This window comes from Mirounga angustirostris, unplaced genomic scaffold (assembly GCF_029215605.1).
Source record: "Mirounga angustirostris isolate CCGP_5_RB_7025 unplaced genomic scaffold, mMirAng1.0.hap1 SCAF_17, whole genome shotgun sequence".
In the NCBI taxonomy this organism is placed as follows: Eukaryota; Metazoa; Chordata; class Mammalia; order Carnivora; family Phocidae; genus Mirounga; species Mirounga angustirostris.
The window spans coordinates 39,187,712-39,198,182 of record NW_026991725.1 but is presented as its reverse complement, the minus strand read 5'-3'; the positions used below and the strand labels follow the sequence as shown (position 1 = coordinate 39,198,182).

The 10,471-nt window shown below is 61.8% G+C and overlaps 1 protein-coding gene across 15 annotated transcripts in view; it reads right to left on the bottom strand.

The window, feature by feature from the left end:
• TMEM94 (transmembrane protein 94) overlaps positions 1-10,471 on the bottom strand; it is a 34,738-nt gene that overhangs the window by 1,215 nt on the left and 23,052 nt on the right. For 6 of the 15 annotated variants that reach the window (XM_064582491.1, XM_064582490.1, XM_064582492.1 and 3 more), the window contains 26 exons: positions 10,027-10,229; positions 9,507-9,658; positions 9,046-9,148; positions 8,738-8,824; positions 8,351-8,467; positions 7,945-8,001; positions 7,587-7,691; positions 7,279-7,443; positions 6,847-7,056; positions 6,015-6,324; positions 5,629-5,802; positions 5,183-5,285; positions 4,844-5,061; positions 3,953-4,134; positions 3,710-3,860; positions 3,349-3,464; positions 3,126-3,225; positions 2,672-2,780; positions 2,291-2,480; positions 1,979-2,056; positions 1,606-1,691; positions 1,277-1,358; positions 883-1,031; positions 694-788; positions 516-609; positions 163-333 (listed from right to left, as the gene is read on the bottom strand). In XM_064582491.1, the coding sequence (XP_064438561.1) occupies positions 163-333; positions 516-609; positions 694-788; positions 883-1,031; positions 1,277-1,358; positions 1,606-1,691; positions 1,979-2,056; positions 2,291-2,480; positions 2,672-2,780; positions 3,126-3,225; positions 3,349-3,464; positions 3,710-3,860; positions 3,953-4,134; positions 4,844-5,061; positions 5,183-5,285; positions 5,629-5,802; positions 6,015-6,324; positions 6,847-7,056; positions 7,279-7,443; positions 7,587-7,691; positions 7,945-8,001; positions 8,351-8,467; positions 8,738-8,824; positions 9,046-9,148; positions 9,507-9,658; positions 10,027-10,229 (3,607 nt within the window). Of the gene's footprint in view, positions 1-162; positions 334-515; positions 610-693; positions 789-882; positions 1,032-1,276; positions 1,359-1,605; positions 1,692-1,978; positions 2,057-2,290; positions 2,481-2,671; positions 2,781-3,125; positions 3,226-3,348; positions 3,465-3,709; positions 3,861-3,952; positions 4,135-4,843; positions 5,062-5,182; positions 5,286-5,628; positions 5,803-6,014; positions 6,325-6,846; positions 7,057-7,278; positions 7,444-7,586; positions 7,692-7,944; positions 8,002-8,261; positions 8,468-8,737; positions 8,825-9,045; positions 9,149-9,506; positions 9,659-10,026; positions 10,230-10,471 lie in introns of those variants that run through there. The other 9 variants (XM_064582495.1, XM_054510702.2, XM_064582498.1 and 6 more) reach the window with 6 other exon arrangements.

Here is a 10,471-nt window from a genome sequence, read left to right as displayed (position 1 = left end):
GAGAGCTCAGGTTAGAGCAGAAGCCCAGACCGGGGACAGGGCAGGACCCCAGAGGAGGAGGGAAGTCCAGGCAGTGGGGACAAGCCGGGGAGCTGTGCCCAGGAGGTTACGGGCCTAGGGATCGAGCCTGAGCCCAGAGGGCGCGCCGTGTTGGTGGCTCACCGAATCTCATGCAGCTTCACGATCTCGTTGGTGACCACCACAAGCACCAGGGAGAGGCAGCCCAGGAGCCACGTCAGCAGAGGCACGTCCTCCAGGCCAAAGTGGACACGGCTGTCCCTGTGCGTCCACAGCTGCAGGTCCACTGCCGTCTGGACCACCTGCCCCAGCAGGCTGCAGGGAGAGGTGACAGCCCTGCATGACCCTGGGCCTTCTTGCTTCCTTCCCTGCCTTTCTCAGTACGAGTAGCTCAAGGAGGGCAGCATCTGACCTCTGGCTCAACTCCCTGAAGCAGGACTGGTTTGAAGTCCTGCTCCTACCCCCCCACCCCCACCCATCCATCGGCAGATACTCACACCACGGCCACGGTCACGGCCCACCAGAGGTTTGTCAAGGGGCTCTTTCGCCACAGGGGCTTGGTGCGATGCACGTGGGTGATAGAAATGAAGACTGGAGAAAACAGGGTCGGGGGGGGCGGCGTCAGACATCCCCCTATCCACAGCCCCCACTGGCCCCTCCCGGGGAGCCCCTCACCTGTGTGCAGGACGATCAGGGCAGCGGTGAGCTTCTGAGCCGTCAGGAGCCCATTGGCGAAGTCGCCAAACCAGGCTGGAGCGGCGTAGGCATGACTGTCAGAGTAAGGGGTGGACTCAGCCCCCCGCTGGGCCCTGGGAAAGTGGGCGGGGGGCCGGGGTGGGGGGGGGGCGCGAGGTCAGGACCCACCTGCGCAGCATGATGGAGGAGCAGTTGGTGAGGCTGCGGGCCCGGGAGCTGTCACAGAAGCTCTGCAGCGTGAAGCCAAAGCAGACGAGGCACGAGCTGATGGTGAGGCTGAATTTGAGCAAGAAGCAGAACAGGAAGTAGTGCTGGGTCTGCAGAAAGAGGAGCAGCCCGTCACTCCCGGGGCAGCGACCCCTCTGGCCCCGGGCTCAGCAGGCCCTGCAGGAACCGGGCAGGCCCCGGGGGAAGAAGATCCTTCCCAGCTCTGTGCCACCACCTCCCCTCTGGTTGGGGGAAGTTCTGACAGAAGCCCCCGTCTCTCCCCCAAGTCTCCCCCCACACACACACCCACATTCCTCAGGAAAGGCCGTGGCTCACAGGGCTCCACGTTGCTTACCTTCTTAGGAATGGACTGAAGGTTCTTCCCTGTGGCCATAGACATGATGGAGCTGTGGGGGGGCTTCCCCAGCAGAGAGATGCTGAAAAGGAGGGACTTGGTGAAGGGTGGGGACTGTGACCCTCTGTCCCCCAATTCCCACATGGGAAACCTTTCGAGAGTTTTGGGAGTGAGGGCAGGTCTGGGGGGAGATGGGATAAGAAAAGGGAGAGTCCCCCCCACCACCACCAGTGTCTCCTGTGCCAGGGGTGGTGAGCACTGAGCAGGTCTCCAGGACCAGGGCTCCCAGCCCCGCCTGCCTGGACCCGGAGGGGCAGCCTGACTCTCACCTGAGCAGAGGGTAGCAAAAGCAGGACAGCCAAAGGATGTCGGTGGTGCTCAGTAGCGGCGGCAGCTGAACCAGGCAAGAGAGGAACTAGACCAGGAGAGCCCAGGAAGCAGGATTAGGTTCTGTCACATAGTAGGACGCCAGGAGCCCCAGGGCTGCCTTGCCCTGTGCCCAGACAGATGCCCAGGGGAGCTAGGGCCGCAGGGGCCGCTATTCTGCTGATGGGGTCACCTCCAAAAGCCTGGGGGTTCCGCAGAGGCCAGGGGCCCCCTAGGCTATGTGGTATCCCGCCAGCCTGCCACCCCAGACTCTTAGCCGGGCCCGGAGCAGAGGAGCACGTGGGGAGGGGCAGTGCCTGTGCAAGCCCAGCTCACCTGGATGACCACAAGGGTCAACTGGCACTGCAGCAGGAAGAGGAAGCACTTGCGAATGCCGTAGGTGGCATGCCGCGCCTAGGGACCGGGAGGGACAGATTGTGGCCAGGCCTACAGCTGACAAATCTCAGCCAAGAGCCAGATGCCCCAGATGCTCCTGCTAGCAAACGGTGCAGGCCAATGAAACTGCCGGGGAAAGCCTCTCTTGGAGAGAAATCAGCCCCTGGGAGCCCAGACGGATCCTGTGTCACTCTTCCCCACCCCATGCAGCTCCCCCCAATCTCTGCCCCCTCCGCCTGCCCGAGCCCCAACCTGCTCAATGAGCCGGATGATGCTGATGGTCTCCTCCTGGCGAAAGGTCAGGGAACAGGGTAGGCTGTTGAGCTGCCCCGAGAGCTGTAGGGGAGAAAGGCCATCCGAGGCCTGGGCCATGCTGGTGCTGGTGGCGTAGCCAAAGGTCTCCCAGGAGCAGCGGGATGGGTACAGGGGATCCAGGGCAATGCTGCTCAGCGTAGGGGGAAAGCACAGCCATCAGCTACACTCTGCAAACATCCCATCTCCCATAGGACTAGGCAAGCACCCACTCCCTCTCTCCCCACCGTGCCCAGGTCCGTTGGTCCCAACCGTACCAAGACCAGCCATGGAATATGCCCCAGCCCCAAGCAAGCCCCCACTCTCAGGCGTCCCCCTGACCTGATGTCACTCTGGAGGAAAAGGCAACTGTTCCTGAGATTAGCAGAGCTGCCCAGGCAGCAGGTCACCTCCCCATATTCCTGCATGATCTTGATCATCTCACACATGGCTGAGGGGGCAGAGTCGGGGGGCATAAGAGTCAGGCGGGCAGAGCCCTGTGTGAGGCTCTGGGCAGAGACCCACAGGGCAGGAGAGCAGGAGACAGGGGAGAGCAGGCCCCACTTTGGGGACAGTCCTCCCCCCAAGAATGTGAATATCATGTAACTACTGTCACTTCTGACTCCCTAGAAGGGGCACACCCACAGCTCCAGCCCCCTACGTTCCCCGGCTCCTCCCAGCTCAGGTTGCTCGGCTCCCCGCATGGGACAGCAACATCTCCTGCAGAGCCCACCGGGTCGGGGTTAGGGTTACCGGGAGCCCAAGCCTCTTTAGTAGCCGTGGTTACGGTACTCACTCTCGGGGGTACAGTCGGTAAATAGGGGCACTAGCAGGGGCACATTGTCAATGTTCTGCAGGTGGGGGCGCACCTGGTGGATGCCGCGCGGCAGCTTGGCCTGGAGAGAACAGAGGTGTCAGTAGCCTCAGGGTCGGGAGAAGGGCACCTCCCTCCCTCCCTTCTCTGGACCAGCCAGTCAGCTACCTCAGGTAGTCCAGGGGCACAGACCCTGCCATCCTACCCGGTTGCAGTCCTCCAGGAAGCTGGGGAGGTCACTGTCTGTAGGCTGGAAGCTGATGAGGTCTGAGTGACCCTCCTCCTCCAACAGAAGGAGCCCTTCCGCATCATCTCGGGACACTGTGGGGATGAAAGCCCGTCCTTCACCTTGGAGTCAGCCTTCTGGGGGCCTTTCCTTGCCCTGAAGATGGCAGAGAACTTCCTGCTTCTGGTTTCCTCTCCTCCACGGTCGACTGTTGTTACCGCAGGGAGACGAGAGCAATTTTCCAAGGGAGTGCACTTCTCGGGAGCGAGCTACGGGGTTTCTTTCTAGCTGTGTCCAAGGTGGGGGAACCGCCCACACCTACCTCGTCCCCGTCACAAACCTGTGCCCTTACCCTGATTCAGGTCATCATGCAGGGAGCCAGCATGGCTGGGGCTGGAGGGGGGGATCTCGGAGCCCGGCAGGTCACCATTGGGCGTGAGGGAGATGTGGCAGTTCCAGCCTGTCTCCAGGCCCATCTTTTCTGCAAACACCTGCAAAAGGCAGACGGCAACGAACAGATGGGCCCGTGAGCCCACAGGAGAAAGGGTCAGTGGAGGCAGAGGAGGATGGCTTTCCCCCCCACCTTGCTTTTGAGCTCATCCTCCAGAGAGAAGTAGACGAAGCGGATGCAGGCATTGACCAGCCCATCGATGAGGCGCACGATGTCCAGCCGGGCCTGGTACTGGGAGGACACCATGCCCATGAAGATCTGGCCGCTCAGGGCCTGCATGCAGTCTTCCTTCTCCAGCACCTCCCCGATCCCTTCTTCAGGTAGACACAAGGCACAAAGCCCAGCCAGGACACCCAGGAACCAGCAGATTCCAGGAGGCAGCCCAGGCCACACACACAGATGCCACACCCGAATCAACGAGCATGTGGGCCCCAGGGGACCACACACACAGCCACACGTGCACGCACACACACACACACACAGCCAAGACACATAAAGGAGCCAACAGACACAGGAGAAAAGACAATGAAAGGTACTCATCAGTCAGGTGATGATCCTAAGGAGTAACGATAGAGCCCGGCCCTGGTCCAGGGCTAGGGGGCTGCCCTCACTCTCAGCCGTGGCCTCGATTCATGGTCTTTTGGGTCAGAAGACCCTGTGAGGTCTGTCTGTTTGGTGGCATTGGGGGAGGGGTGGGGCGGCTCTGAGTCCCTCTGTTCCAGCAGCATTGAAACCTGGCCTTTTTGTCTGGTCAAATAAGCCTAATGGTCTATAGATACTGCTGCTTTACAACTTTCAAAGAAAGCCCTTTGCTATCGCACCGGAGTGTCACAAGAAGCCTGTGAGGAGGGCAGAGCAAGCACCATGAGAAGGCTAAGGACTTGCCCGCGCCACCAGACAGCGAGTGCCACCTTGGTGCTCCAGGCCCGGTGCCCCCACAGTTCCCTCCGCCACGATCGATTCCAAGGCGCTCCGGAAGCCCTCCCCGCTGGGGGCCCCCAACGGGACAGACGTGCACGGTACCGTCCGAGCTCCAGCTGTTGCGGCGCGTGCTCAGCTTGACTGGGACGGTGCTGGGCAGCTCACACACGGTGAAGATGCTGCTCTGGCCAGGCACCTGCACAAGCTCAATGCACTTGCCGTTGAGCTGAGAGGACAGGGCACAGCTCATGGGCTTGTAGGCGAAGGCAGAGCAGTAACCAGATAAGCAGGCCCGCTGGTAAAAATCCAGCACTTTCTTTCTGCCAGGGAAATGGGGAAGAAGTGAGGCGAGTGGCCCTGAGATGCCCCCATGCCTGTGAGTCAGGCGGGCAGAGGGCAGGGGCTGTCGGCCATCAGCACGAGGGGTGCTTCCTCACCCACCTGTCAGAACCTGAAAGAGGGTAGATGTCGGCGCCATCCCAGAAGTCTGTGCAGGCCTCTAAGACCACGTCAGCCGTGCCATGGGACAGCATCTGTTCTGTGCCTGAGGCGGGGAGGACGAGGCCGAACCATGAGTGCCCCAGGCTACTGCCACCGCCTCAGGTAACACCCTGCCATTCTTGAGAAGGGTGCTAGGGAGCCCCTGGGGAGTAGGACTCCCCAGGCCTGTGTGGGCTTGCAACCCTGCGGACAGTCCCCAACCCCTGTGGCCACCATCCCAGCACCAGTCCCCAAATCCAATCCCTGCCGCATCTGAGGAAGATTCCAGAAGGAGCCTAGTGCGCATCTGCCCGGGGCCCCCCCAAAAAGGGACGCCTAAAAGAAGTCCCGCCCTGCCAAGCTCCAGGAAGGTCTGGCCTGATGCTGGCCAAGCCTGGAAGGCTCACTGGTAGTGGTGTCCTTGATGAAGAGACTGATCATATGGCTGAGCGGGGGGCGCCGCTTGGTGACACAGGAGAGCCTCCCCAGCGAGGTCTCCTTCACCATCTCGGCACTGGGGAGGCGGTAGAGCGCAAGGTGGTTCCCCTGCTTGAAGAGCTCCTTGGCCCCAGGAGTGAAGCCTGCGGGGGGAGGGAGGGACGGCAGCTCGGGGTGTCCGGGAGCACCTGCACCTCCCTCCCTCGCAGGGAGAGAACCCCCGTGAGGCTGGGCTGGTTCTTTCCCCCTTTCCCCATGCCCCTGGTTATTTTCCCGGACTAGGAAGCACTGTCGAGCAGCGCCTGGTTCCGGGGGGGGGGGGGGGGGGCAGGAGCTGCCGGGGCTCCCAGCGCACCTATGAGGCGGGCGAGCTCGCAGAGGCCCCAGGGCACGTGCACGGGCAGGGCGGCGCTGTGGCTCTCCTGCAGGGCGATGTTGCACAAGTGGTCGGAGAAGCGGCACAACCGCTCGGTGACGCCGGCGTTACACAGGTTCAGCAGCACATTGAGACCCAGCGGCTTCAGGGACGTGAGGTGCAGCTGCCAGTTGGAGTCGTCGAACTGGATGCAGGAGGGGTTCTGCTGGTCCTGCGACAGGCTCAGCATCTCCAAGTGGTAGTCACACACAAAGTCCTCTGCTTCGTAGGGCTCGCCCTCCAGCCCGGGCTGGGCCGCAGCGGAACGGGGAAGAGAGAGGGGAGCCTCAGCCGGGGAGAACGCACCCCCTTCCCAGTGAGCAGGCTCGCGCCTGTGCTCTTCCCTGCCCTCCCGGAAACCCTCTCCCCGTCCTTGCTGGCCTTCTGGCTGCTTCTGGGAGCTCTGCTCAGCAATGGCAGTGCCTAAAAAAAGGATGCCCAGAGCAGGGAGGGAACAGTGGAGGATCTCTTTCTCCAGGGGGAGCCGCCAGCCCTCTGTCTTCAGAAGGTTGTGACCAGAAGGAAGGGCCTTGCCCCAGCCAGTCACCATCTGTAAGACCCAGAGAAGGGGAAAGGGCCTCCTTCCTGGAAGGGCCCCAGGCCCTGGATTAGGCCTCAGGAGGCCGTCCTGCATGGCCGAGCCTGGAGGCCTGAGCATGGAGGCCGCCACATCTGTGCCTATGGCTCCGTCCATCCAGGACGGGCTGCACCCCTTGGCCCCTTCAGCGGGGAGGCCAGGACACCCCGAGGCTGCTGTCTGCACTCCTCTCACCTTGCCAGGCTCTTCTTCACCGCCCTCCGTGTCCCGGCTGAAGCTCACGTTGGAGCCGGATGGGTGTTTGCTGCGGCCGTGTGCTTTGTGGTGAGAGTAGAATTCAGGGGGCTTGGGACCGTCACCCAGCCAGTCGCCACGTTCCTGCTCATTGGAAAGGTGCAGGCTAGTGTTCAGGGAACCGGCCAGGAGGGCATCTCGTTCGTGGGGCTGAGGAGAACAAGGAGCACAGGCCTCGGACCAGGGTCCCGCTGGCTGCCATGGACCGGGGAGGCAGGGAGTTATGTCCCCCCACTGTCTGGGGTGGAGGCTCTGCCTGAACGGCCCAGAAGCAGATCCTAACGGTGCTCGAGCCTTCCTTCTCCCTCCCAGCCTCGCCCTCCCTGAGGCCACTGGCCGGCCCAGAGCTGGGTCCCCAGGAGCCGGCCATACCTCCTCCTCTACCTCGGGATGGCAGAAGGAGCGGGTGGACAGGTCATCGGTTAGGTCCTCATGGCTGCTGTGTGGGGGCTCCACCTTCCCACTGAAGAATAGCACAGTCTCCGGGCTGGGGTTTGGCCATGACAGGATCCCCTGTTTGTCCACACAGCACAGGACCTGCAGAGAGAGATGGGGATTGGGGAGGGGGGGCTTGGCATTCCCCAACCTGCCAGGGTCCACTTAAGTGGTGGGCAGGCACCGGGACACAGCCAGGCAGCAGGCCAGTGGAGGCGGGGTCCTCCCACAGGGCCCGCCCTCACCGTGACCGAGCCCAAGCTGTGCAGCAGGCTGGAGCTGTGGCTCAGGGTCGGCGATGTCCCTTGGATCACCCGCAGGAAGTGGCCCCAGATGCAGCGCAGCATTTCCTGGGGGGAGAGACAAAGTCCGTGTTATTTCCCTAGAGATAGCCTCTGGGGCCAGCAGAGGAAACAGTCCGGGGACACCAGGAAGTTGGGATGGACAGGCATTTGTCTGGGCAGAGCGCATTGCCCCCATGAGACAGGAGACTCCAAGGCCATAAAGTAGGGGAGTCCCAGGGCTCCGGAAGGGGCCAGCTTGAGGGAGCTCAGGTTGGTGGCTACAGGGGCCTGGGGCAGAAGGTGTCCCAGGTGAGTGTACCTGAGAGGAGACGGCTTCTGTATAGCTGCTGAGAGTGTCCTCTGAGAACTTGGCGAGCTGCATGGAGCGGAGGCCACTAGCTCAGGGAGGCGCCCTCACATGGCCTCCAAGCTGCAAGGGGGGCGGGGGGGCCCACACCAGCAAGGCTCCCAACGCCTTTGGTAAAGGACACCCGGGCAGTCCCCGAATCCCATCTGCTGAGTGCCAGGATGGACGGCCCCCCGCCTCCCGGGGCCTGGCCTGGAGGCTCCTCCACACAGAGAGCTGCCCAGGGCCTGCCCGTGCACGGCGCCCACAGTGGGGCTGGACCTCCGCACCTGTTCGCTGGGGCACAGCTGACACCCTCTTTTTGCTCCCGAATTGTGTTCTTTTTGTACTGTCACCAGGATGCCTTGGAACAACCTACCAGGGAGCTGGGAGAGGCCTTGCTCATCTGAGCCAGGACTCGAGCTTCTCCACAGGCGGTTGCCAGAACCCAGAGGACTGGAAAGAGCAGGGGGAGGATGGGCAGGACGCCATTCACCTGGGGAAGCACAAACCACACCAAAGGCTCCCAAAGAGCCACTGGTCTGGAAAGAGGGAGGGACGGACGGCCTTCCCCAGCCCTGAAGCTATTCCCTGAGTAGAAAGGGACAGCTGTCCAGGGCAGGAAGAAAAGGGGAGCAGGCATTCTTAAGCTGAAGCCGGAGGGACCCCTGGGCTACAGAGAGGGAGGGACAGCCAGGGCACGATGAAGGGACCCAGCCTCCAAGGAAAGAGCAAAGCATCACAGAGTGGCAAGGGTGGGGGTTACCTGTAGCTGGAGGAGGGTGTACTGCCAGGAGGTGACACCAGGGGCATTCAGCATGAAGCGCAGGGCATTGGTGATGAGGAAGCCAGCCTTTGGGGAACAGCAGAAGTGCAGCCTTAGTCCCCCACCCAGAGAGGGACCCAGGCTCTAAGGCTTCCCTTCCTCTGCCCACTCATACCCTCCCCAGCCCCAGCACTGGCCGTCTCACTCTGGGCGCCCCCGTCTTCACTCACGCGCTCACCCAAGTCTGGCCCTGAGGCTCCCCCATTTCCTGGCCCCCTCCCCTGCCCCGCGAGGCCCGTCTCACACACCAGGACCACAGGCACTGCATAGTGCAGCATCACCGACTGCACTGTGAACCTCTCGTTGTCCAGAGCGGTGACTGGGCGGGACAGGGCCATGTCCAGGCACCATCTGCAGAAAGGGATGACCCTTCAGTTGGGCAAGCCCTCAGGGGAGAGGCCGGAAACACTCACCTGCACTGGGCATCACTGAGTCAGGCCATGTTGTTGTTCCCTGGCCCCCACCAAGGGGCCCCCTGGGAGAGGGGTCTGGGGCAGCCTCCAGAGCTGTCCCCTCAGATTTCCAACGGGGGAGGAACAATCACCCAGGCTAGGAATTCTCATAAGACGTCAAAGAATCCACAGAGGTGCCCACCCTAAGGGGGGCTCAGTATAAACCAGGCTCTCTCCTTGTCACCCCGCCCCCTGCTCCTGAAGGCACCAGGGGAGAGAAGTCAGGGGCCAGGCGGAAGGCAGGGCAGCAAGCCGACCTGATGTTGTCAATGACAGGGGTCTCAAGAACACGGAAGAGCCGGTGCTGCTGGGGGTTCTGTGGTCCCTTCTTCACTTCTCCCCGGGGGGAAGGCGGTGGAGAGAAAGGGGGAAACAGGTCTCCGGGCTCCAAGACGATGTGCTCATCATCCTGCCGGAGAGTCAGGGGAGGAGGGCAAGGAGGGCATTGGTTCAATCAGAGGCCACTCTCCCTTGACAATTCCAGCTAAGTGGAGATACCTCACTGGGTTAGGAACCATTGGTTAGCAAAGAGTCAGCTGGTGGTTGGGGGGGGGCAGCGGGGGGCTGTGGAACTGGATTCCTAGCAGCTTAAGCGTCAGAGAAAAGAAAGGACAAGAAGGAGAAAGATGTTCCAGCTCTTCTCCATTCTTCCAGAGTCCTTGCCAAGAAGCCTGTGAACCGGCCAGGAAGCTTCAGAATTAAGCCCTGGGACCCTCCCACCATTGCCTGTAGATGCTCCCACAGCATTTCCAGGGAAGAAGAAAAGCCTCGAGCTACCTTGATCCCCCTCAGAGAGGCGAACGATTCCTGGCCGGGCCTCAGAGCTATGATGTCTCCTTCTACCAACAGGCCAACTGGCAGGTTGACCAGATGTCCATCTCTGTAGGCCCAGTGCAGGGACCAGGACGGTGCAAAGGGCATATGGAGGTCTGGGTACATGGCATCTGGCCACTTGATCTCCTTGCCATCCCTGAGTGCATCTGAGGAGAACGGAAGGAAGGAAACCACCTCACCCACAGCTCCGTACATCAGCCACCCAGCACACGCCGTGGAGCTCTGCCTGCTCTCCTTCCTTTCCCAAAAGGCTTGCAGTGGCCCACAACACCCGTTCCAACACTGCCCCTCTCTCAAGGTCACCTCCCCTGTGAAGCCTCTCCCACCACTCCAGCCCAGGCCCTTCTACCCCTCTGAACACCTGAAGCTCTTATTCTTTGTACCCTTA